Genomic DNA, 27128 nt, shown 5'->3' on the forward strand with positions numbered 1-27128 from the left:
TTAGGAAATAAACACTTTATTGTGTTACAAACAGTAAAAAGATAAAATATGTACATTCATAAAGCCATGAAATTATTATAGTATTTAGAAACAAAATGAACAAAGTGGGAAAGTATTCAAAATCCTATTTGGAAATAGCTACAAAGAAAAGACAACTGCAACTTGAAGCCAATGTTTAAGCCCTTGTTGCCTCTCAGAGAGCAGAGGGCACTATGTCCATTCTGTCTCAGTAGGCTTCTGTTTTTCTGTTTCAAGGCTCTGGAGCAGTGGGAGTATATCAGAAAGACGTGCACAAACACAAACTGAAAAAAATAAATAATAATACATCTAAAAAGAATATATGTCACTAAATGATTATCTTAGTGGAAGACATGATCAAAATAAATAAAGGATTACGTTCATTAAAACAGACTTAATGTAACAATTCAAAACTAATCAAGAAGGCTTAAAATGTAAACACTCTTATAAAATATATGTAAAATAAAAGGTGGATCCTTCTTTTAGCTGTAATAAAATAATAAAAAAAATCACATAAAAATGAAGTTTTTCTCTCGTATTCTTTAAGACTGTCTTTAATTCTTTGAAGTCTTCTCCAACACCCAGTCAATGACCTAGAACAAGAAAACATTTAGGTTTAGAAGGACTACAAAGCCAAGCTGAGAACCATTGGTGTCTGGTGGTGTTACCTGTTTAACGTTGCTGCTGGCTGCCTTCTTCATCTCCTCATGCAGACCACGAGATGTCTTCAGATCCTGGGATCAAACAACAGAAGAGGAGATCACTCTGACTGACAGTACGGTAAACTCAAGTGGGCTTTACATCATACACATCAGATATTTTAGGCCAAAGTTGAACACATTTGAAGTGGGGAGAGGATATTGGTAGAACAGAGTAGAGAAAAAAAGCAAACTGTAACATGTACTCAAATATCTATAAAATATTCTTGAGCATTTTCAGCTACTTTATCCTGCAATACATTTCAGAGGGAAATGAATACATACAAACTATACAGTGAGTTGTATTAGATTAAACTACATATTTGTCCATAATCAAAATCAAACACTTGAAACAGGCCAGTGATGCGTCACAGGAATAAATGATATGCAGACAAAAGAAGTCAACTGTCCATCAAGTAATGTGTGTTTTTCTTCAGTGTGGTATCCATTGTCCTATAAACCTGAGGTGCCTGCAGTGATGCCAAATACTTACAGAAAGAAAAATAGCAATGAAAAATACTATCTACACAAAAACAAACATCTAGGATAAATCAAACACTCAAAAGAAATGAAATATATAGCTTCGACACTACCCAACAGTATATGAAGTAGATCGAAGTAGCTTTCTTCCAGCACTGTTGCTGTTTTTCCTCAGTGTTTATATTCTATCAAACAAAAACACCTAATCACAATTTACAAGGAGCCACAAAAGAAAATAGATGGAAATGTGTGTTTTGGGCAAAAATATCAGAAATGGATGTCTTCAAACTGTTCCTATTATTGTTCTAATTTGTTGCGAGGATCTCTAACAAAACACAACATATGGTCAAAAGTTCAGTACAAGTCCTGGATACAAAGCATACAAATAAAGAAACTGTCAAAGGGAGGACGGCGCTGACTGCGTGTGGGCAGTAAACAGACCAACCTTGAGATAGAATTTCGAGATATCAAACAGTCTTTTGCCGCAGGCCTCAAAGTACTCATGCTCGGCAGTGATCCCGTGGTGTTTGAGCGCTTTAGCCACTACCTCCTGCAGCATCTGAGGACACAAAAGACAAACACGCTCACAGTTCTATATTGGCATTACTGTGAAAACATCTACTAGCTAATTTTAGCACAGCTCCCTTTTTTTTTTTAAAAAGGAAGGGATGTCAAAATCTCTCGACTTTGGGGGCCGTCCTTGCCTCAGACTTGCGCGCATTTACATTCAGTGTGAGCTTGCAGGTACAAAACATACAAATATTGTACCGGTAGCTTCGCCGCGGGAAAAACACAGTCCTGAAATAAATAGATCTGCCTTTAATCTTGTCACAGCGACTGTTCAGAGGAAACACGATAAATGATTGTGAGGAATCATCTGTGCCATTCAGTCTCAAGAGGAGAAAGGCAGCTTTTAATCTCCGTCCTGAATAAACTGCGATCATTATTTCTGAGTAGGGCCAACTGTCCTTTCCTATACTTGGGTTTGGATGATAAGCCTGTTTGAATAGTAATCACAAATCAGAACAAGCCAAGGTTGCGATGCAGATTGTGAGCTGTACGTGTGTGTGTGCAGTGTGCACTATGTCACGTCGCCACGTACATGTTTCTGTCATTGCACACTGTACCCTAAAAATACATAAAAGATGGGAGAGAAAAGTGTGTGTGTGTGTGTGTGTGTGTCTATGGAGGCAGGCAGCAGGTGACATGATAATGGTATAGTAGTTGTAAAGTGATTTTTCTGCGACATTATAACGCAGCCCACACATTCACAGTGATCGTATGCAAAACACAAAATGTTAATCTTTCCTGGAGCTTTTGCACAACTCTCATCTGTAGTAGAAAGACAGTAAGTGTGTTGTGTGTGTGTGTGTGCGTGTAAAGTTTAGATAGATACTTTATTAATCCCGCAAGGGGAAATTCTTTCACTACAGCAGCTTTTATAGATAGTGGTGAGTGAGGGAATTACACATTCAGTTGTTAGTAGAAACGGTACAATACAGCCTTTTTAAAATGTGTTGTTAAATAGGTGAATATCACAGGAAAACTATGGTTTATTATCACCTTTACTAACCAAAGTAACTAGAATCTTAGACTTAGATCTTGTGCGAGTGTGGCAACATCACTAAAAATGTGTCTGTCGTTGTCATAGAAGTAGAAGTGTGGCAGTATAGCAGCAGCTTTATACTGTTGTTTTCAGGTGGCACCATGAACACAACACAGTGCTCCCGTCTTCATTTGCAGTTGTATTTTGTTAGTCACGACAAGGGTTTGCCTTTTTTACCCGTCACACAGAGGCAGAGTGACCACAGCAGGCCAGACAGCCAGGCTCTGTATTTGTTTAGCTCCAGACACCGAGGCAATGCTAACATTTGCTTGTCGACCTGCTGGAGTGCTGATAGTTTAAGGATGCCGAAAGGTAAAAGCTCAGTGAGAGAGAGACATGACTGACAAAGAGGAGACTAGCAGCCTTAAGATCACGGACTTTACATTCTTCCTCACGTTGTTTATGTTATTTATAGTGTATGTGTTGTGAAGTCCAACAAATTTGCAATAAATTGTTAACTTTTCAGTTTGTCTGGTCTGCAATCCAAGGCAAACTTTAACTTGAACCATGTTTACTGTGAATCACAAACTAGTTGGTATGAGAGAAATGCAGTGTTATGCCGTCGTGGTCAATGTCCGCTACCAAAGTGCCTCCTAACAAGAAACTTCAACCACCTTACATGAAGGGAAAACGTATTTGTAGTTCATGTATGAACCAAAAATCCACAGTGAGTGCTCTCCATGCTTCCTGCTAGAAATACACAAACAAGTGAGGTTGACACGCTTTGATGAGTCAAAGTTAACAGTTATATCTAGATTGTTTCCATAGCATGAATATGTTGACTTTTAACATAACACACACACACACACACACACACACACACAGACACTCACCCTGTTGTGTTTCTGGGAGCGTGACTCTTTGGAAGGTTTGTCCTCTGCTTTTTCGTAATGGCTCTTCAGCTCCTGAGGTTTAAGTTTGTCAGCGGGGGGAAGAGTCACCAAACCTGGGTAGTAATGTCAGGAAAATGAACAACAAGGCATTTCAAATCCTCAGCATATGTCTGAGTAGAACAAGACTCAATCCTGATCATAATAATATCAATATAAATATGTTTATATCATTTAGTCAAACTGAAACATGTGTTTAGGCTCTCCTGTAAACAGTCACTACACTCAGACACCAGACATCTCTTTATTATTTTAGGAGGTCTTCCAAAGTTTTCACCTAAAAATTTGAGGGGCTTGAAGTAAGTTTGAATTGGTTAAAACATGTTAATAAAGTTTGTTCTATACAAACAGGATCTCTTTCTGATAAGTGTGTTGTTCCACAACGATATGATATACAGAGGAGATGCATTTCATTTTGCAAATCTACAAATTTGCAAATAATACATGCTAATAATAATAGCTTTATTGGTAGCATGTATTATTATTATGTATTATTGGTTTTGATGTCATAATCACATTTAAAAGATGTTTTAGGCTTTTAAAGTTATTCAATAAAGAATTCCATAACAAAAAGAGTAAATTACTACATATGATGTATTGATGTTATAAGTATGTATCCTGTTGTGAGAAGAGATGATGGATACAGTTTGGAATTGCTGCTCTTTGTATAATTTGATATCCTCATACTGGTTGCATGTCTAGGATGTCACTAAACAATTAAGCTGATGAATTTTACTTAACACTATAATCAATGGTGTGCAGATTTTCTCACGCATATTTGCCAGTTTTGAAGCACCTATATACTAAACTACAACAGATTGAGAGTGTTGTTCATTAGATAGTCCGATCGTTAATACCGTGCACACACCTGAGGCTGTGGACTGAGATCTGCTCGGCTGTTGACGTAGAGACCTAATGGCAGGGTGTGTCCCACTGCTGCCACTGCTCTGAGAACAGAGGGAGTCACTGCTCTCTGACTTCACCAGCCTGGATCATTCAGATAAAAACATTAAGACACAAACATGGTAAACATTGTTGGTGCAACCCCAAGATCCATCCATCGATGTGTCCATTCATTTATACGCTTTCTTGGCGCTAACCAGGACCAACATAGATCATCATCATCCTCATCCTCATCATCATACCTCTTGCGAGGATAACCTCCGATAATGTCTGTGTCCCTCGACCTGCGCTTGAGTCGCGCTACATCAGCGTTCTGCAGAGTCTCTCCGTCAGGCACACTTCCTGGTTCTGACATCACAGCAGGGGAGGGGGCGGGGCTGAGGGCGAACGGGAGGGCACAGGGCTCCTTGGAGCAGGTAGTTTGGGTCTCGTATCGAATCAGACGGGACTGGAGTTTTACAAAGGCCTGGTCCCGGTCCAAGGACCGCTGATTGTCCAGGCAGAACCTAAATGAACAAATACATTTTTATGAATATTAAATTAAGAAGGAACGGAGACTGATGTGGCTTGCTACTGTCTGTTGATCATAATACATTTTTCATAGCTGCCTGTACTATAAAATACCAGTTACTGTAGCTGAACAGTCGCTGCATAGCTTCTAGAAACTTACTCTATGCCATGGTAGTGGGACACTGAGGCTTGGTTGAAGGGCATCTGGCTAATTCTCCTGGGAGAAAGGTCTGGTGACAACTGAAACACGTTATTACTGGAGAGAGAGACAATGAGGGAGAAAGAGAGAGTAGGGGTGGGGGACAAAAACATAAAAAGTTTATTGAAGAAAATGTTTTTCTCTTCATTGAATCACAAATACACATTTTTTTGATTAAAACACACTTTTTGACATAATTATTAGAACTAACTCCGCTACTTTTTTAACCCAACTCAATAATATTTGTTTGTAGCAGGCTTATGATCGTAATCAAATCCTCATTATGGCCTCATTAACTGTCATTCATAACCATGCTAAAACAACCTGAATACAGCATGTGTATTTGTAAATCTGTTATTTTATTAATACGTCCTGTTTCATGATCATCTTTGTGTGAGCCACTCTCAGCCGGTTGTCTGCTTGTAATCCTGTCAGTCTGTGGCTGCCTCGGTCTACACGACTGTCTCTTTATGTCTTCCTGTGTGAAGGCCTATATGTGCCATGTGTGTATAAGCTTCAGCCAGAAAATATGACTGAACCTACCCTCTATTGATAGCCAGGAGTTGTAGATCCCCACTGGGCAGGCCATCAGATGTGAAGTGTTTTAGAAGTTCTTTGGCGTCCAGTAATGCAGAGGAGCTCTTTTGACTGTCTTTAGGACCCAGCAGACTGTCACTGGAGCCCGGACCTAACAAACCAAATCTGACACACACACAAAATACACTGTAGATCATAAACAGCATATAAAGAGCACATAACTGTCATGTGTCTATTTAAATATCATTTAAGGATTCAAGGATAATGTAGTGTCATGATTATGCAACGCAGGGTTGCACAACAAAATATAACAAAACACTTGTGCATTTTTTAAATTTGCATCAGGATGAATGTAAACCGCAGCAACAAAAACAATCCTCTGGGCAGATAACAAGGCCGGCCTCTTGGCAGACATTAAAAGTTCAACACCAGGGGAACAATGTCATCCACGTTGACTATGTAGGGCACCAAGCACCGTTAGTGTAAACACCGAGTCCGCCTCCTCTCGTCTCCCACCGGAGTCTTGATCCAGGATGCCCCAGAGAAGCCAGGTCGATGTAAACATGTGGGCACAACAGGCTCTGAGCTCCCGTTGCTGGGTTAGCCTCAAGTCTTATTTCATCCATCTTATTTTCCTGCGACCGGACATTAGCCGGGGACAGACTAGCCTTCGGTCCTAGCTGGGTTAGCTTCGGTTCCATCTCGGCCTTCTCCTCTCGAGGCAGTCGACTCAGCTTTCTGTGGCGTCCGGGCCGGCCCTGCCTGGCTGATTGTTCCGAAGATGCATTGGGCGGTGATCATCGTCATTTATCGATGTTGATGAGTGTATCTCTGTCACATGCCATACGTGCTCCAGCAATAAAGACGAAAAGACAACAAATTAAAACAAAAATGTACCTTCTCTTCTGTCTTCTCCTCTGCAAGTTCTCTATGTTGTGGAGGACACTCCTCTCAGGCCAGTCAGATAGCAGGTGGGAAATGTTCGGAAGACCTACAACGAGGAAACATCAAGGCTCAGCTGGTCGTTCCCAATGATTCATTTGGTAAATTCCCCTTCAGCAAGAGCCAACATTGCTGAATATGAGTCTCACGTGAAACATTTGTATTTGTCTGATTAAAAATGTGAGTAGTTAAATTGTCTCCCTCTTCTTCAAAACCTCAATTGGTTGATTTCCATTAAACTGCAGTCACAGGTTGTTTCCCCATTGAGAGGAGTATACCGTGCCCCGAAATCTCACACTCGCACTTCAAAAGAAGCCTTCAAGTCTGAATGAAACGATCCTTACTTTTGCAGTATACTGCAAATACTGCTTGGCATTGCTCGAGCAGGTTCACTGACAAGATGACAGTTTTTCATGCACAGAAATGTCCGTAGGTTTTAAGTGTGATATATGAAGAGACTGAAGCTCTCCGCCAGTGGTTTGAAAGCCCACACAGAGTCATTCACACCTTCAGGGCGCTGCAGAAATGCAAATGCAGAAAGACATTCCTAATGGACTGCAGAAGCAGCAAATAATATTCTCCAGAGCAGAGGGTGGGCAAGGATTATAGAAAAAAAAAAAAACCTGATATGCAACTTAGAAAGTGTGTCTCTACGTGTTTACATCCATCATCACTTCTCTTATTAGAAGCTTACTGGCTTCACCAAATGGAGAGCTAAATATAGGTAAATGGTACAGAATGTGAAATCGGGAGGACACGCACAAAGACAAGGCTGTTATGTGGACTGTTTGGGAGAATTAGACGAGTTCCAATACAAATACACAAGCTGAGGCAAATCTAGTCACATAGGTCGATGCACAAGACTCACAAGAAAAGAGTTTGTATCTAGTTCTGCTTGTTAACTTACCACTCCATAAAGGTAACACAACCAAAGAAGATCATTTGTTTAAATGCTCTGACAGCATGCTAGCAACGAGGATAACCATCCTGGAATAATAGGAGAACTCTACCGAGACAGAATCGGGACGTTGTTCCAGTTCTTCACATTCTGCCTACACAATAACAACTTTAAAAAAAAGAAAGTGTTATTTCAGGGGTATAAACAGAGCATTTCCCAGGGTGGTGTAGGAGGAGGTGGTCTGTGAGCGGGAGGAGTTTCATTGCGTCTACTGCAGCTCTGGATGGATCCATACCCGAGTTGTTGGCGGCTGTGCTCTCCTCCTCGTCTGTCAGACAGGTGGCACCAGAGGGCAGAGTGGAGTCAGTCATCTTCAGATACTGCTCCCTGGCCAGACTCAGAATGACCTTCAGGTCATTGACGGGTATTGAGGTTGAAGCGGACGCTTCTTCTTTTTGTCCTAGACACACAAACAGACACTGGGTTTAATCTTGGCAACATTTCAAATGTAGGTTTTTGACTTTTTTTGGTTTCTCGCTGCACTAAACTTTTGAATTTCACAACTCAACACCAGACTAGTTGTTTCCCTCGACTACAACAAACTCCAAAGATCTATGTGATGAAACAGGGAGACTCTCTTGCTTTAATTATGGGAGATAAGTCTCCTCTCTGATGTAGCCCCAGTAAATGTACGTCTATCTATGTAACTGTCAAATTGCATCGTTTTGTACATTTTACTTCAGTTGTAAAATTCATTAGTAATTATTCATTGTCTTGAGTATTTATTTTGCCTGATATCAAACAGAATAGTCGTAATCGGTGGAGTGGGCGGATTCAAAGGTCTGGACCCAGGCAACTATTTCTTGTCAACAAAAGCTGCAGAGTGCCACGGGTGTGAAGGGGCACATTAAAAAAAGGTTCATGCTACATTATAAACGGTTAAGAGTTAGATAAGCAGTGAAATTGAAAGACGAAGTCCTTAGCACGCACCAGCATCAGCTTGAATACTCCTCACATGCAGAGACAGACTGATTACAGCCTATGAGACAAACGACGGACCCATGATGGTGCACACACACGTTTCACATCATCAAAAAAACTTTCAGTGAACTTCAGTACCATACTTCTAACTTTTGACACGCCTTTTCCCAATTTAATGCCAAGTCAGAATACATTGCAATGAATTTCATTAAGGTCTCTGGTCTCTCAGGGCTCTTCATTCCGCTCACGGCCTTTTCAAAGAACAGCCCTATTGCTTTTCCTGAAGTTGAAGAATTTCACTCCACTTCATTTAATCTGGCTCCACTCTACTGGTGTTTCGCTATCTTCTCCTGCCAAGGGGACATAATGTGTGTCTGTAAAATAATGATATTTCAACAGAGCGTTTCTGTGCACCAGCCTGTGCTGAGGGGCTGGTGAGAGCTCCAACTGAAAACAGTTCAGGAAGCTCCGATGTGCCCCGACAGTTGATGCACACACTCTGAAGACTGCCACTGCAATTTTCTAATTTGTTATGCGAGCAACATTACAAAACCCCAAAATGTTCAATTTATTATGATATAAAATAGAAAGAAAGCAGCAAATCTTCACATATAAGAAGAACCAGCAAGGGTATGACTTTTTCATTTAAAAAATAACTGAAATGATTAATGAATTATTAAAATAGTTGCAAATTTGTCGTTTGTACATCAACTGAACGGTTAATCAATTCATTCTTTCAGCTCTTATAACTTTATGGAATGAGATTAATCTGTGTTTTGAAGATCGTATAGCCTGTTTTTGAAGATATGAGCCATGAAGCAAATGGTTTGATGCGTTTTTTCCATCCATGAAATGGATTTACACATCGTGTGTTGATCCCCAAACCATAAAGACATGTTGGACCAACGAGTTGTGTGTCAGGGTACGGACAGGGTTAGCGTCATGAATCAGACAATCCCCATCACGCTGTAACAATGACTGCTGAACAGTGCGCACCATCAACCAGGTGTATGTATGCGGGTCTGTCATGAAGTGTCAAACAATATTCCTGATGAGAAGACACAACAATTATTAGACAAGTCAGGTTATGTGAAGAATCTGTGCCCATAAAAATGCATGAACCTCCTCTACTGGTCTGTGAGAGGTTGCTTCTCCATCCTGCTTGGGGGCATGAACGTTTGATTGACACATCTTAGAGAACTCAAGGTGATGCTCTGAGGGCTTTTCTTGGATATTATCATCCATTAAGCATGCAAGCATTTCAAAAAATTTGCATTGGTAGCACTAAAACACAACAAAAGTGATGATGAAATCTGTTCGACTTAAACAGTGTGCTGTATTTTCTGTCTTCATAATGTTCGACTTCTACACCACCTACTTCTTATTCCCAGAATTACAGTATATTCTGGGATTCGTGTTAAAAGTAGAACTTACTGAGATATTCTTGGAGTACCAGTGTCTGGACCCGGGTCACCTTCTTCTCTCTCTTCAGCAGGCCGGCTCCTTGAAGACAGGGAAGAGGGTAGAAGATGCTGCCGACAGCGCCTCCTGGTCAATGAGAGACAAACAGTGAATGAAAAATGTGCTAAACCTCAACCTGTACCGTGACTTTGCAGAATGTTTTGATATTTCTTGAGTGGGATCAGAAGAGGCAACGGAGAGTTCAAGGGGTGCTCCAACGATTTTGCTGAAAAAAAGGTCAGTTCACTTGAAATACTTGGCAGAAAACTCTTCAAGTCTCTAAGAAATGTGCAAAACGAATTTAAAAAATATCACTCTTGGGAGGAATTACGACTAATTTTTAATTAATTACAGCCCTGTTTAAGGCATCATAAGGTCAAAAGGTGGGGGACCACTGAATGAGTCAACAACAACAGATAAACCTGCTGCTCCAATACTTTGTAGTAAACATATGGTTCACTAATTAAATCTGTCACTGCTTTGTTGGCCAAAGAGATTTGAAACATGCCAGAAAAGGTCACACATATATATTGAGTATTTAACGCTTTTTGTTCTGGTACAACAACCCTCTGGTACGCATTTTAAGACTTTCATTTTTAGTCAAAACGTTGCCGTCATTGAAGCAGTTAGGGCACCTTTTATAGTCTTGCTCCGCATTTAAAAGTATTTCAAAAATGTCTCCTGAAGGTTGCATAAAATGTTAACAACAGTGGAAACCCTCGGGAGGAAACACCAAACCCGGTCTCTTGAATAACATATAAAGCCCAAGAACAATGGAGGACTTTCATCCGGAGAGAAGAGAAGTTTAGAGAACAAAACACACAACAGTTTGAGATTCACGCGTGTCTGTCCTTCTAGTCCGCCATAACCAGCCACGGCTTTTGTTCAACCATCCATCTGGTTCTTCCCTCTCACCTATACTGTACATTCACTCCATTCCTCCTCATCTCTTTCATCTTTCATCAAGGTTTCTTCACTATCAAAGTAATCCAGTGATAATTGTCTGTACAACCATGGGTACATAGCAAACAGGAACTGAAAATCGCTGATTTGGCATTATTTTAATGGTGCAAAATAATAAATGTTGCTATCAGACAGACAGACGGGTCCAAGATGCTGCGATTCAAGTTTTTAGTTATAGTGACAACAAAACAATCACAGTGACGCGCGCACACACACCAGCTTAATATACCTGATGATGATGACAGAGACTTCTCTCTCAGCAGCCCTGAGACGGTTGCCATGGCAGCCGCTCCATTGATCTGGCTGTCTGAGTGCAACATCCGGACCCTGCAGCCTCCGAACCCGACGTCCTCCGAGCCCTGGACCAGGAGGAGGTAGTGAGCACTCTCACCTTTCAGCTCTACGTCAGGCACTGCAGGGTACCCACAGAAAGAGAGAGATTACATCCAGAGTTAACCCACGACTGAGCAGGGAATTCACTTCAACATGTTTTACAAACTTGTTGTATTACGGTTATTTATTGCTTTAACGCCTGCTGCACTCTCCATATGATCTTTAAATCCTAATTTGTCCTATAGCTGGTAATAATTTAATTTATTTATAAATATTTCATCCATACAATTCTCATTAAAAGGTCCAGTGTGTAGGATTTAGGGGTATTTATTGGTCGAAAAGACTCGTTGTGTTTTCGTTACCTTAGACTGAGCCCCCCCCCCCCCACATCTACGCAGGGAGCGGGTCCTCTTCACAGAGACGGCCATGTTGCACCGCCATGTTGCTACGGTAGCCCAGAGCGGACAACCAAAAACCACTGGGTCTAGAGAGTGCCTTTTGCGTTTTTTAACTGACCTGAAGGCCACCGTAGATTCTCTACAGGCTGAGCGAGGTGAGGGTATTCAGTTGGTTGCATTCTGCAACGTCACCACTACATGCAAATAAATGCCTACACACTGGACTTCTCAGGTATCTTACTCTAAAAACTGTTGATCAAGCGTTTTTGTATATCCCTGCTGTCCAATTCTTAAAATTCATTGTTTACCATTTGCTACAGCAATCCAAATTCCTCAAGGGTATGCTATACCAGTAAATTTTGCCTCTGAATTTTCCTGTGGTGCTTTCCAAATTGATTCAGTCCTACTTCCAAGTGTTTTATTATCTATATCCGTATATTCCTAGTTAGCAATTTATTTCCCCACAGAAGGTGATATGGCTCCTCTCTGTTGTTGCCAGACAGTCATCCATTTAACAAGGCAATGAAAAGGACATGAAAAAAACAAAAACCGTCTTACAGTCGGGTAAGGACTTTGGTCTCCTGGCTACAGACTCTCTCCAGCGCTGCGAGCTGAGCTGGCTGGCTGCGTGCTGAGCAATGGGGGTGATTATACAGGACATGCTGAACAACGCTCCGACCTAGACGTAGAAACATAGATAAACATACACACTCACTCAGTCCCACAAATCAAATAGAAGGTGCATGTTCTAGGCATTTTCTACTGTATGTCCCATCTACATGTTATCCACATGTACACAGACTTGACTGGGGAAAACTTCATTAGAGAAGTTATATGACTGACTTTTTCCAGTATTTGTACATATAAAGGCAGACTTTAGGGGGCGATACCTTTCCACGCAGCGACTTCAACTGGTCCAACAGAAGTTTAGCTTTCATCGACTTCCCAGACGCGCTTCTGTTTGCTGGTGGTGAAGGAACAATACAATATCGATACCAACCTGGATAAGACTGGATAATCCTTAGACGGCTGCAGTAAAAACACTAGAAGCTGCATTTTGTGACCTGTATTCAATCGGGTAATCTCAAGTGCATCAAAATCTATATGCCAGGAAAAATAATGAAGGTTGTTTTATTATTTTGTCACTCAAACAGTTTGCTTCTAGAAAAGTGGGTTCGGCTAAAAGTGGATTGATGAAGAAATGAAGATACTTTGTTTTTGAAGACACACACACACACACACACACACACACACACACACACACACACACACACACACACACACACACACACACACACACACACACACACACACACACACACACACACACACACACACACACACACACACACACACACACACACACACACACACACACACACACACCAGAAATAAGGATACAGTTCAAACTGGGTTGTGGACATCAGAAACCTGGGCAGGTCCGACAGATTAACCATCTGAACCAAATCTAAAACTGGTGCGTAGTAATGGAAGACCTGCAAAGACAGAACAGACAGACAGACAGAGAAGGGTGGAGGAGAGAAAGAGCGAAATAAGGAAAAAAAACAAACAAACACAGAGGAGAGGATGAAGAAAAAAAACAACAGGGTTATCTTATCACACAGACAGCATCTAAAAACCACAGTAGTTTGTGAGGCAACAGCTTAAGGAGTTGGAGAGCATCCAGCAGTTGAAAGACTAAGATACAGCTGAAGTGTCCTTGAGCAAGACACTCAACCGTAACCAGCTCAGAGGTGATGTTGTATAACCAACCTCGGATCTGATCTTCCTCGGTTCTAAATCTGGATTTGGACTTCCAGTGGAAATGTCAGCAAAATAATATTATGGTGCATCCAGACGTGTGTGTGCAGAAAGGAAGAGGAGGATTTGAGGGAAAGGAAAACAGATTTACACACAGAGACAGAGCACGGACATCCACCGTTATACCCGCTGTACAGTATAATTACCTAAGTACAGAACACTTATTCTCATTATCAATTTATGCATCCATTTTTTGACTAATTGTTTGGTTGATAAAATGTCAGAACATTTTAGAAAAATTTCTATCGCAAGTGCCGATCGCTAAAGATGACGGTCTTCAAATGTCTTGTTCACAAAGATTATCTGTTTACACCGATATTAAAAAAGGAGAAAAAGAGCCAGAAAATTACTTCAAGAAAAGATGAATCCAATGTAAAAAATGATGTTGATGAACTTACTGCTGACCAACTAACCGATTAATTGACTAATCATTTTAGAGTTACACAACACTTTAAACATAAACCATCTTAACGGGATATATGTAAGAATTAAGAATCTGAATGGATTCACAATAATCAAACACACCAAGTCAAAGTTGTGTCTAACATCATTGTGTGATCAGTTATAGAGTGTTGTTTATATATATATTTACAAGATATAAATGGCAACCAACCCAAGCCTAGTAACTGTATTTATGTTACAGGTAGAATTTGAACTCGTCATTCTTAGAGTCACTGAGAAAGTATAGCACGAGTAAATGCTCATTTTAGTCTTAGGGTTTGCCTTTGTGTTTACATTATTGCAATTAGTTGATATGACTTGTCAAATAAATAAACTCCTTAATCTCATCCACACTTTATTCTCATTTATGCCACAATTTGCCAAACCGCCTGTATTAGTGCACAGCTGACTGTAGCAGACTCTGAAATTAGCGACACTGTGTACTGTACGAGAATCGATTTTGAGTCGAGAATCAATCGATCTACCAAAAGATTCACTGCCGGACTAAACACAGAATATCTTCGGTTTTCTCTCAGGAGCCCATCAGTTACTTAACACAATGTAGCTCACATTAAAAAAAAATAAAAAATAGACCTACAGCGTAACAATCTGCAGCTGTCCTACTTATCTAATGAGCTCATTAGGTTATGGGGAAATCCATAATATATAAATCATTTGTCACGTGGAAAAACAGAACATTTGCATTTAGAAAACTACAAGGACACCGAGGAAAGCCTGAAATCTCATAATTTATTGATCCGGATCAAAGAATGACGGGCTGACCTATTTCTGATAGACCCGAGATTTTAATGAAACTGGGTCGAATTCACAGTCTTGCTAGCAAGATGGTAAAGTTTATTACTCATTTGTTCAAATAGCTGAAGAGGATGACTAACGCAGTGGCCTCCAATAATAAACACCTCATTACTGGAAACTGTCCTTGTAATAGTTTCAAATTGCATATGCCTGTAGTTATAATGTTTTTTGTACTTTTCCACATGACTCTGGGTGATCCAACATGCAACAGGGTTCGTGTTTTGCAGGAGCATTCCATATTATTTCCATCCTTATGTACATAGATCGCTGTAATCTTGTCCCCTGTGAATAGCTGAGCAGTGTTCAACCGTAAGTGCTCTTCAGGAGCAGCACGTTGTGATTTTATATTGTGTAACAGTCCTCCGCATGTAACCGGGCATATAACCGCTATAGGGCAGCTGAATCTGTGTAGGAGAACATTCACCATTAATAAAAAGCTTTTCTGATAAACAGCTCGCTGGAGAATTAAGTAAAGAGAATAAAAAACATTGACTGTGACGTGACTAAGAGGAATGTCCTCCACTTGATTTGAAAATATGTAGAATGAGAGTATAATTACTTTTAGAGCAGCATCTCCTTGACTGCACATTTTCTAAAATCACTTTTTCACTTGGACTCAATTTCCATCCTTCTGAGTCTGATTGTAGAATAATCGCCTTGTTAGATTATAGAATAACGACTTGTATCCTGTAGTAAGAAAGTGCCCATTCTTCCAATATCTGTGGTTGTACAAGCTCACTCTGCGCAGTGCTGACAATCATTGAGCAGGACATCAGTGTGATGAAGTACCTTGATTTGACAAGTATTTCATCTACTCAGACAGATTCTCATCTCAATGAATTTACTATTATTATATCATGATATATATCGATATCGCAGCATAAAAATGACTGTGATCGATACATTACAAGTATGTGATAGAAGCAAGCCTACACTTCATACTCGATTTTATAAATCATGCAGTAAACACACACTTTAGGTTTGGTGCTCACACACCAAACCCAAAGTGTGTCCTCCCTTCCCACTGAGGCTGAGCGTCTCTGTGTGTGTGTGTGTGTGTGTGTGTGTGTGTTAGTAATTAACACAACAGTTATTCCTGACAGTGTGGAGGCCTAATAGTTTTTGTCGGAGCATAGTTTAGATTTTACAGTCAGTTATCCCAGCAGAGTGGAGATGTGATAGTCTTGTTGTCCTCAGACGGTTGTTTATATTGTGTGCCAAGACAATCACCGCCATCTGCTTCTCTGTACACAGATCTAATGAGATCACACATCCGGCGCACACAAACACAAAGGCTCACTCTCCACAGACGTGTAAATGGGTAGCATGCAAAAACACACACCTCAATTGTGGCTCTCTGCTGTGTTAACTAAATAATGAGCGCACACACACACGACATAAACATGCTATCTGGTGCCAGACACAAACTCACAAAGCAGACAATGGTTAGGATAAACACAACACACATATTGGAAATTATATAACTTACAGAAGCCACTCTGTATCACTACTCTTGTCTGAAGAGCTAATTATTATCAGTATTTCTTGAGTGTGTACAACAGACATCCTTTAAGCCAACTGCCCTTGATGCTAATGCTATAAATGCTAATAAAGGCCATCTGTGTGTGTGTGTGTGTGTGTGTGTGTGTGTGTGTGTGTGTGTGTGTGTGTGTGTGTGTGCCATTAGACCCCATATCAGGTCATAACTTCTGAGGCAGAGCTTCTGTGTGGTTTTATTGTTATGGATGTTAATCTACATGAGAAAACTCATTACAGAACTATACTATACCAACTGTTATAAAAGACCTCGTCTCACACAGAGCACACTCTCTAAACAAATACACAGCTTCTACACTGCACACAACCAGCACACAACATCTTCTCCAAAGAACACACTCTCAGATTATAACATATCACATGCTGGAACAGTTAGCATTTGGGTTTTAGTACTTCCGCTCCTATAGAGTAAAAAGCTCTTCATGTTATTCATCTCCGATGGTGGACGCTTCAGTGGCAAAATGAAAAATGCAGTTATAACCAAGACTTAACCAAAAAAGTAGCAAAACTATTTCAATGTATTTAAAAAATCACCCATTGTTATAAAACAATAATAACTGTATGTTACAATGTTCATAATGTTTAGAGCTCACACAATTAGTTGACTAATTGAGTTGTCAATCAACATCAGCAGTGGTGCTTTGAGCTAAATGCTATCGTCAGCATGCTAACATGCTCACAATGACAATGCTAACATGCTCACAATGACAATGCTAACATGCTCACAATGACAATGCTAACATGCTCACAATAACAATGCTAGCATGCTCACAATGACAATGCTAGCATGCTCACAATGACAATGCTAACATGCTCACAATGACAATGCTAGCATGCTCACAATAACAATGCTAGCATGCTCACAATGACAATGCTAGCATGCTCACAATAACAATGCTAACATGCTCACAATGACAATGCTAACATGCTCACAATAACAATGCTAGCATGCTAACAATGACAATGCTAACATGCTCACAATGACAATGCTAACATGCTCACAATAACAATGCTAGCATGCTCACAATGACAATGCTAGCATGCTCACAATAACAATGCTAACATGCTCAGAATGACAATGCTAACATGCTCACAATAACAATGCTAGCATGCTCACAATGACAATGCTAACATGCTCACAATGACAATGCTAACAAGCTCACAATGACAATGCTAACATGCTCACAATGACAATGCTGACATTGAGCAGGTAATGTTTACCAGTAATTACCAACTATGACAGTAACTGAGTGTGTTCCAGTACTCGTACTACCATATTTAGTATGCTAGAAAAAGCCCCAATACATATGCTTAAGTTTTGACTTATTATAATAATAGGTATGATTATTATTTGTTGCTGCATTTAAATACGGTTACACTTCAATTTGAATTCCTTTTAATTTTGAAGCTTTTTTACAAAGCTGCTGGAGCACGATTTTATTATTTAAATAATAACAATTCAGTAAATATATATCTATGTAATCATTTGTTACATTACACAGCACTGGTATTGGATCGGTTCTCTGCAACGGCCAATACCGAGCCCAGGTATCAACATCCAGAAAGAAAAAGTTGGATCGATGCACCCCTTAAAAAACATGTACTGCAAACAGATCATATGAATAACTTACTATCAAAAGTGTTACATGAACATTAACCGAGGCTACACATCGGGCGGATAGAGATATCAGTGCGAGCTGACAGCTAACTCTAGTTTCTCAGCCAGCGATTCATATCCCCTCAAGACAAATACCTCTGAACCGAGTACAACTGAGTACAAAATCTGACAAAAAAAAGCTGATCATTGAAAAGTGAACGATGCAACTGAAGGTTGCCGCATGAAGTATATAAACTCTGGTGAGAGATTGATGGATAAAAGATGAGCACTGAGGTCCAGGAAACAACATGTGACTGCAGCAGACAGATTCCCATCAGTTAAACCCTGAATCATTGGCTCTCTGTGATGAGATGATAAATCTATATTCAACACTGTTTTGTGGCTAAATGTTCATCAGAGGCGCAAGAGGTCAGCCCTCATTTGGCAGATAAAATGCATTTGATTCATCCGACTGATGGTCCTTCAGTCACAGGTTCCTCAATGTGATTAAAGGGCAACCAGGAAGTGACCCTGTTGAACTCCTCTCCGTCTGGCCACCAGAAATCATTAGGAGATTGTGCAGCTCATACAACTCTTTAGCTTGGAGGTAAGATGAGGCTTGAACTGGGGTTAAAGGAACAGTTCCTTCCTAAATGTAAATTCAGTCATTATCTCCTCGACATCCTGTCAATCCAAACCTTCCCTCAAGTTTGAAGGAAAACTGACATACAGGCGTAATTATATCATCGTCTTCTTTCAAGCTTAATGACCTCAAACACGTTACATTTCTCTTAACAAGATTTCCTCACTGGCAACGTTTGGACCAAGTGCAGGGCCCACAGCACTCTGGCAGAAGACTCTGCTCACTGCTGTGATGCAACTGCTGGCACATCAGAGCGTTTCTTTAGTCAAAGAGGAAGAAACGACAAATAATGAGGTGGAAGAGTTACCCTGTGGAGATTTCTTGTAAACAAAAAAAAAAAAAAAAAAAAAAAAGAGAAATGTTTACATTCATTTCTCACCAAAACACATCGTCTGTAATCTTGAAGTGTAATAAACGTGTTAAATGAATTTCCTTACTCATTTTAAATACCTAAAATTGTGCATTGTTTGTATTCATGTTTACATACTAGCTGTCTCCTTCTTCATTACTGCATTTCTTTGCATCTCGATCAGCTGAATGGCGTGAAACTAGTGGCAGGATGTGAATCACACCGCCCACGTGAGTGTTCATGCACGATACAAACAAACCGGAGAGCAACATTGCTTCATATCGCCAACGACGTCAACGGAAAGGATACGTCACTCACGACTGATTGATTGGTGCAAAACGAAATACAAAGCCCTGAAACAAAATGGCTTTTCAGTCTGATTATCATGCTACAGCTCTCACACACTTACGCATTAAAAGACGGCCACATTCTCAGTGCAGTGGGAACTATTCCCATAAGTAAAGGCTTTTGGTTGTCTGAGGTGTTTTTGAGCTTAGAACAAAGTGGATGACACAAACAACAAAGGTTGAGGTTGGTGAATAAAGATGTGAGAGGTAGTGAGGAGCTCAGGACTCACCTCAGACTGCAGTTTGTGGTCCGTCGTGGTGTAGGGAGCTTGCAAGAGGCCGGTCCCTGGTGTGTGATGCAATGGAGAGCGCAGAGAAAAGCCGTCAAAACGGAGCTCCGACACATACTGAGGCAAACACACACACACACACACACAGGAGAGAAAAGGAAAGTTATTGTATTCTGTACAATGCTACAGTCTATATCATGCAGTAAATGTTTGTTCAACACTGAAATAGACATGGTTTGCTTTGTCACAAGGCTGCGTAGTAAATGGTACACACACACACACACACACACACACACACACACACACACACACACACACACACACACACACACACACACACACACACACACACACACACACACACACACACACACACACACACACACACACACACACACACACACACACAGTAGTTGTTTTGTATTACACAGCTGTAAAGTGGCGGTGGTTGTTCTCAGACAGGCTCTTATTCCTTTTGGGGATTCTCCTTTGTTCCACTGCTCGCCAACTGTGAAGCGTTTACTGACTGACTCACTTCTGAAAGCAGCAACTTAGAAAAGGTCACTTTTGTGAAGGAGAAGCCGCACGCTCGCCTCAGCTCGCTCGCAGCTCGGTAGACGGAGCAGAGATGACTGGAGAACACTTCTGTCAGCCGTGCAATGCTGTTGCCAGTTGACTAGGGCAACAATTCAAACTAGCCTGCAACTTCACTTTAAATGTTGTGTTTTTAGAGGCTGTTGCACCCCTCCAAAAAATATCAGCTAATGCTGCTTTGAACATATTTCAGAGAAGAACACAAACAGCACTAGATCAATGAACCGAACAAATTCAATCTTAAGGAATTTGAGCCCAGAAACTTTTTGTCTCCGTTACATGTAAAAGGGCTGCTATAGAATTTAGATATTGCTGAAATGGAAATTAATATTAACAGAGAATGAGAAAATGAGAAATGTTCAACTTCAAACTGGAATCTCTGGTCGTAGAATGTGTGGCCTCAGAATTACATCAGTTTTATGGATTCATCTCCACAACAACCTCTCATACGGTCCGCATCAAACAGACATCTACAGAAACATTATTCTTATCATTTAAGGGAATGTTTCTTCAACTTCCAATCTCTCTGGCCTAAAAACCCTTTGAAAACATTTTTGGTTATGTTTAAAATGAAATAAGGTGAAAAATTTAACAACATGCCCTTATTAGACATTCTTTGCCAAACACATAATTTAACATAAGATAACATAAATAACTTCTGAGCAGTTTCAAGATACCTAAGTTATTTATATATATATATATATATATACACATTTTTTTTAGCTCTGATCAACAGGAAATGTCAGCCAGGTTAAAAACCACCAACAGTATGAGACAAACTGCAGGAATCACACTATTGTCTAAAACAGTGATTCTCAACGACCGGGCTGCAAAGATCGTATCTGAAGAACCTATCAAGTACCCCCCTGCCCCCCCCCCCCCCACCCCTGCTCCATTAAAAGATAATCAAAAATGATGATGCATTTACCTGCGCATTCAATTTGGCGCCCTCTCATAGTTTATGCTGAGCATCCACCATCAGCAGCGACAGACTTCCTGCCCCTCCAGACCACATACTTTCATTTCTCCAACCCGTCATCCAAAAAAAACAGAAAAAAGACCCTCCATCTGTCTCTGATATGGATCGTTCACACTTTGACAGATTAGTTGTGAATATGTCCACATTTCTCACTCTCTCTCTCTGAAACAGTTTAATGTGGAGGTAGAATTAAATGAACTAACTTACTTTGACCTTACTTTACCCACTACACTTGTTTGATCAAGTCCCTCTCCAGTCAGACATGCTTTTCTTATTGTTAACCCACTGACACGTTTGAGCATCACTGTGCAGAATGACGTATGAGCAGCGTTTGTTGTCACATTCATCAGCTTTAAATCTATGCAGATGACTGCAGTGAGCATACACTGACAATGGACTGCAATGATAGAACCAATGATCAGATTCAATGATAGAACCAATGATCAGATTCAATGATAGAATCAATGATCAGATTCAATGATAGAATCAATGATCAGATTCAATGATAGAACCAATGATCAGATTCAATGATAGAATCAATGATCAGATTCAATGATCAGATTCAATGATCGAATCAATGATCAGATTCAATGATCAGATTCAATGATCGAATCAATGATCAGATTCAATGATCGAATCAATGATCAGATTCAATGATAGAATCTGGAATGAGATGAATCTTTTGAATGAGGGTGACTCACTCCGGTCCACATCCAAAAAGGTAGAGAACCCTTGGTCTAAAATACGACGCTGGTGTTTGCATGACTTTGACCATATGGAATAGTAAATAAACCAGTAAGGACTAGATTACATTGTTTTCCTGAAGAGAATGAAGTTGAGTACTGTTAAAGCCATTATTTTTCATCTCATTGTACTTTTACACTTTAAATTCCGAAGAAAGTAAAGACCAACGATGTACCTGCATGTCAGTATCAGGGTCCTTTAAATACAGGCAGAAGCTGCCCAGAGGCGTTTTCTAACACTTGTCCTTACTTAAATCCTAAATAATCAATTACAGCCGACTCCTGTCTGCGAAAGGTCTAGTCAATGTGGGGCCGGGCCGGGTCTGCCAGAGCAATGCCAGCCAGGCTGAGCTATTTCCCATGACCCCTCAGTGACCTCCAGTAATGCCTCCCACGGAGTCAGAAAATCACATAATTCAAAATATGTGAAAATGGACCCAATGCCTTTGTGTGCAGCACATGAGTAATTCCATATGAAAAAGATAAAAGAACGCACACTGAGGCCTGATACAGGTCTCCACGAGTAGCCCTGGCACAGGTGGTGCTTAAGAAAACGCCGTTTCCTCCGCCTTCTCTCACTGAGCCCAGCAAGCTGTGTGCAGAGACAACACGGCTCATAACAAGAAGCCCCGAGCAAGCAGGCAGGTGAGGACAAAAGAGCCCCGCTTTCTCTTCATGCCCTCTACAGCACATGACCAGCAAACACACAGAGACTCACTTTGTCTCATTAATCAACAGCTAGTACCTCACACACATACACGTACGCACGCACACACACACACACACACACACACCTTTTGCTTTCATTGCTGCTTTTAAATGATCAGCTACACCTACAGTACTTCAAAACTGTACACAGTACATACAAGTACGAACAAATACTTACATATTAAGTAAGTAAGTGCTGCACAATGTACAGGTTTGAACTGAATTCATGTTTTCTCCACCTGCTCCATCTTTCTCCGTCAGGTAAAGAGGAAAACGGTGGAATAAACTTGACACATCCTGCAGGTTTCCTCCACTCACGTCTGAGGTCCTCACCTTCTTCTCTCTGATAACCAGGCCGCCCCTCCACAGTTCTCTAGGATCCATACAGGTGTGTAGGTCAGCAGGCTCCACCAGACTGGCACTCAGGTAAGACGCTGCTTTCTGCCAACTGGGCAAAAAAAAAAAAAAGGACCACTCAATGACGAGCACTGGGGAACTTTAGGAACTTGTACCGATTCCTGTAATTTATAATCTCCTATACAAGCAAGCACAACAGCAGTTTATTGCTATGGATTTAATGAAGCTATCTCAGCATCAACTGAAATGAGTGCTTCATAAGAAATGGTCCTCAGATTATTCAAGAATTACTGTAAATTGACTTTGCTCATATGTACTCTTCTGACTCCCCCTAGTGGTAAACTGGGAGCACTTCCAAAATAATTACATCTGCTAATTCATACGATATCGCTGCATTTCCTAGCATTTTGGGGTAATCTTTGCCATTTCTCCTTCAGCAATGTTCCCGTTTGGCACACAAACAACAAACTATTAGTTTTGTGTGTAAAGACCAGCAGCAGCTGAGCCTGAAGAGAACGCCCTCATCTGGCCATAGAGTTGCCTTAAGGACAGTTAAGGAAAATGTTTGCACATCTTCATTTAGATCAGTTAGAATAGTATATTGCTGCATCATGTGAACAGTTTATGCATTCAAGCAGCTGGTGCTGCATAACAAAGCTCAGGACACACCTTTAACCTGTTGATCTAACTGTGTCCCACACCCTGGGTGGTTCTTCATAACTGAGATCTGGTCCTGCAGCTTCTATACGGCTCTATAGCTCAGTGGCAGAGCACTGGTCTTGTAAACCAGGGGTCATGAGTTCAATCCTCATTGGAGCCTTAATTATTATGCTATTTACAAATAATCACTTAAATATAGTGTTTTTATGGCTGGACATTTCACTGACCAAAGACACACACAGGGAGGAGGTAGTTCATCTGTAATTGTCTCGTGTTGTAGGAGCTCAATGGAACCAACTACATTGTTTTGTGTTATTAAGGGGAGACACTACAGGAAAAAACACCATTTTTGGACTGATAACTTATGAAATTTTGGGCAATTTCATTCCATAATGTCTTCTTTCAGACCAGAGGAAAGAAAACATCCAAAATATACATTTATTTGTTTAATTTACTACTTTGTCTATTTGCCTAAATTCGCCAAAAGTTAGCTTTAGATTAAATCAACAAATCAATCAAGCGTGCACACAGCAAATCTGTGACACATGTAGTTCTGTTATCTACATTTGAGATCAAATAATTAACAGGCAATTAAGAAATGATGATTAACGGAGCAGTGTGACCCAGCCCAGAGTTGTGTCAAATGCCGGACTTCTCAGTAAAAAAAAGAAGTGCGAGTCTGAGTCTCGTGAATATGTGTGTGTGTGTGTATGTGTGTGTGTGTGTGTGTACAGCCCAGTGAATGTACAGGTATCCTGTTTACACAATGACGTTATGAAGGTTCTTTTGTGTTTGCATTTTAGATAAGTTCAAAAGTGTCGACATCATTTGCTTTGTGCAACTCCAGAAGTGTAACGCATGCGTGTTTGCCGTCTCCTCACCCAGTGGTGTGCTGTGTGACGACAGTGATCTCAGCAGCGTGCCAGAGGGACATGTGTTTGAGGGCTCCCAGCAGAGGCAGCAGGTCTTTAATAGGAGGGGACTGCTCGGCAGAGCCCAACACCAGCACATCCAGCAAGGCTTTACCTGGGGGGGGGGGGACAAACCAAAGAGGAATTGATTCAACATTTCAGTCTTCTTTCTTTTTTGTCTCGATAGGATTTCACGAGGGCTCAATCAGAGACCGGTTGTTCCGCTGACACTATCTTTGGAAGCCCGTGGTGACTCCAGCTCCAGATGGACGGTGACTGAGAAATGCTCCTTAAGACAGTGAAGATGAAGTGAAAGCAAATATCACTTCAGGAGGCAGAGTCGCAGAGAAGTAGTCAGAGTAGAAGTGCTGAGTGCATATTCATGGAGTAGAGTAGGCCACCTTTTCCACAAGGCTGCAGCACGCAGATATTCAAAACCGAATTGCTTTAAATTGGACTGGATCCTTGTCACACCGCTGAGGAGTTTGGCTTCAGTAAAGAGGTTTTAATTCCTTGTTATTGGAACTCTCACCTCAGACATTGTTCCTGTGCAGCAGACTAACATCTTGCTCTGTTGCCCTATAAGTAAACGAGACGTTTGTTGTTCTCCTAATTAGAGATGAATGGAGGAAACTGGCGAGCTGTGCTGTACAGATAACGACAACACCCAAAATCATCTGAGAAGTAAGTAGTGTGTGGAATCATTTTGGATTCAACACCATGGATTAAAAGAGTTAATATGAATACATTTAACAAAGAAAGTGAGCGCTGCGGATTGGTCGACAGTACCTGGAGGTGGCAGCTTGTCTGACAGTAGATGAAGTCCTTCTGCAGCCTCCTCCAACAGCCTGATCAATAAAGACATTCACATCACATGTAACACTTTGACTTTTTAAGAGACATGAATAATATTTACTTATACTGGATAATAAGATTTCCATTCACTCATGAGGAGGGGAATATTCAGCATCATCATGATATAGTTTACTATTTCAGATTTACGCACAGACCTGCAACACAGAGCAGCAGCGAGCAGAACAAAAACAAGAATACACATCCACATAAAGAAAAAGTAAATATCATCCGACACTCACTCCGTCAGTGACGGCTGATCAGCCTTTTGGTCCGGTGCCTCCTGAGTACTCAGAGAACTGAGACACGACTCCACAGCAGTGGGCTTCTCCTCTCCACTCTCAGTTTTCTGATGGCCTGAGCCCGGCTCCTCCCAGTCCGAGCTGCAAAACTACCAAACAGGTGATAGAGATTCAAGTATGATGACAGAATGACAGCCTCTTTTCCTTAAGCATGGTGTCAATAATGGTACAACTCCAAATACATTCACTCCTTAAAATGTCATGGCCCCTTTTTTCGTTATAGTGTAATAGCTAGGAGAAAATAAAGGAATACTTCTAACAGCATCATTGACATGAATTCACTTGTCAACATACAAGTGGATTCAACATTAATGACAAACTGAACAGCTATACCAACAACTGGAAATCATCAATATGTTGCAAACTTGCCATAAAGTTCTGTTCTTTGTAGTTTTGACTATGATGACTACTAATGATAAGCAATCATTTCCAAATTTATATAATATAACTTATGAGGATAAGACTCAGAGTCATGAAAGTCGAGCAGTGAGAGGGTTCATATATATATTACACTCAACTCTTCATGACAGGAGCTCTCCATACGATTGTCTCGTGTATTTAAACCTGAAAAAGTATTTATTCTACTATTTGAACAGCATTTTCTGATCGATGGATACTTCTTATCCGTGGACAGAGAGGCATTTTCCTGTAGACACATATACAGGCACTTGTGCAAAGTTCCTCGCAACATAAACCAGCTTGAATCTTCCAACCTGCGTGAGTCCTTGGCAAGCCTGAACAGCGAAGTACCACCTCTGAACCGAAGGGCTGCCACTGAGAGAACAAGCTGGGAAAACACAAAGAGAAAAGACAAGCGGTGAGGAAAGTAGTGGAATAACAACCGAGGTCAGACAGGCTGAACGATGCCCATACTGCACCTGGAAACACGGAGATCCCTCTCGATGATTCCTGAGTGGAGATGTCCACAAGTCTGTCATGCATCTGCTTTACTGGCTCCAGACCTGTGGACATTGACAAGTCAGTAGCCATGTTTACACTTTTTAAGCCACAGGCTAACTAAACCTGGTTTAGCAGCGTGGACGTTAGCTAAACTTACATGAGTACTCCTCCGCCAGGTCGTCATCCGTTTGGCTGAAGGATACAACCAACACGTACCGGTCCATGTCATGTACGTATTTGTATTTTCACGATTAATGTTTGCTCGGAGTGAAATGGGAACTGTGAACAACAATCTTTCGCGCACTGTCAAATTTCCCACCGCTTCTTGTTGTTCTTCTTCTGTAATCTTTGTGATGTACCAGCAGCTGTCAAAAGACCACACAGCGCACTACCGCCACCTGCTGGACTGAGGCTGAACTACGACTAGAAATGTTGAGTTAGAATCTGTCTCTCTATTCATCCCCTACGACACAGTGCATTCATAGTCGCTTTATTGGCAAACCC

The 27128-nt window shown here is 40.9% G+C and overlaps 1 protein-coding gene and 1 non-coding gene across 3 annotated transcripts; one reads left to right on the forward strand and one right to left on the reverse strand.

The window, feature by feature from the left end:
• Nucleotides 1-26959, reverse strand: mtbp (MDM2 binding protein). Of its 2 annotated transcripts, none has more exons than XM_076109471.1 (23): nt 26782-26959; nt 26603-26686; nt 26438-26511; nt 25665-25813; nt 25360-25418; nt 24541-24685; nt 22976-23090; nt 19619-19735; nt 13219-13313; nt 12708-12774; nt 12376-12496; nt 11316-11498; nt 10097-10210; nt 7977-8141; nt 6739-6832; nt 5848-6006; nt 5266-5361; nt 4838-5101; nt 4561-4679; nt 3636-3748; nt 1642-1755; nt 687-752; nt 1-611 (listed from the first exon to the last, which is right to left on the reverse strand). In XM_076109471.1, the coding sequence occupies exons 1-23, from the start codon at nt 26846-26848 to the stop codon at nt 573-575; spliced, it is 2619 nt and encodes an 872-aa protein (XP_075965586.1). In that variant the 5' UTR covers nt 26849-26959; the 3' UTR covers nt 1-572. The 2 variants fall into 2 exon arrangements, with proteins under 2 accessions (XP_075965586.1, XP_075965585.1); XM_076109470.1 differs by having other exon boundaries at nt 22961-23090.
• trnat-ugu (transfer RNA threonine (anticodon UGU)) lies at nt 23748-23819 on the forward strand. Its single transcript has one exon. It is a non-coding gene; the product is annotated as a tRNA-Thr (tRNA).
• Nucleotides 26960-27128: the final 169 nt, after the last annotated feature.

The sequence above is a fragment of the Anarhichas minor genome, unplaced genomic scaffold (genome assembly GCF_050575085.1).
Source record: "Anarhichas minor isolate MPS153535 unplaced genomic scaffold, ASM5057508v1 ptg000041l, whole genome shotgun sequence".
NCBI lineage: Eukaryota > Metazoa > Chordata > Actinopteri > Perciformes > Anarhichadidae > Anarhichas > Anarhichas minor.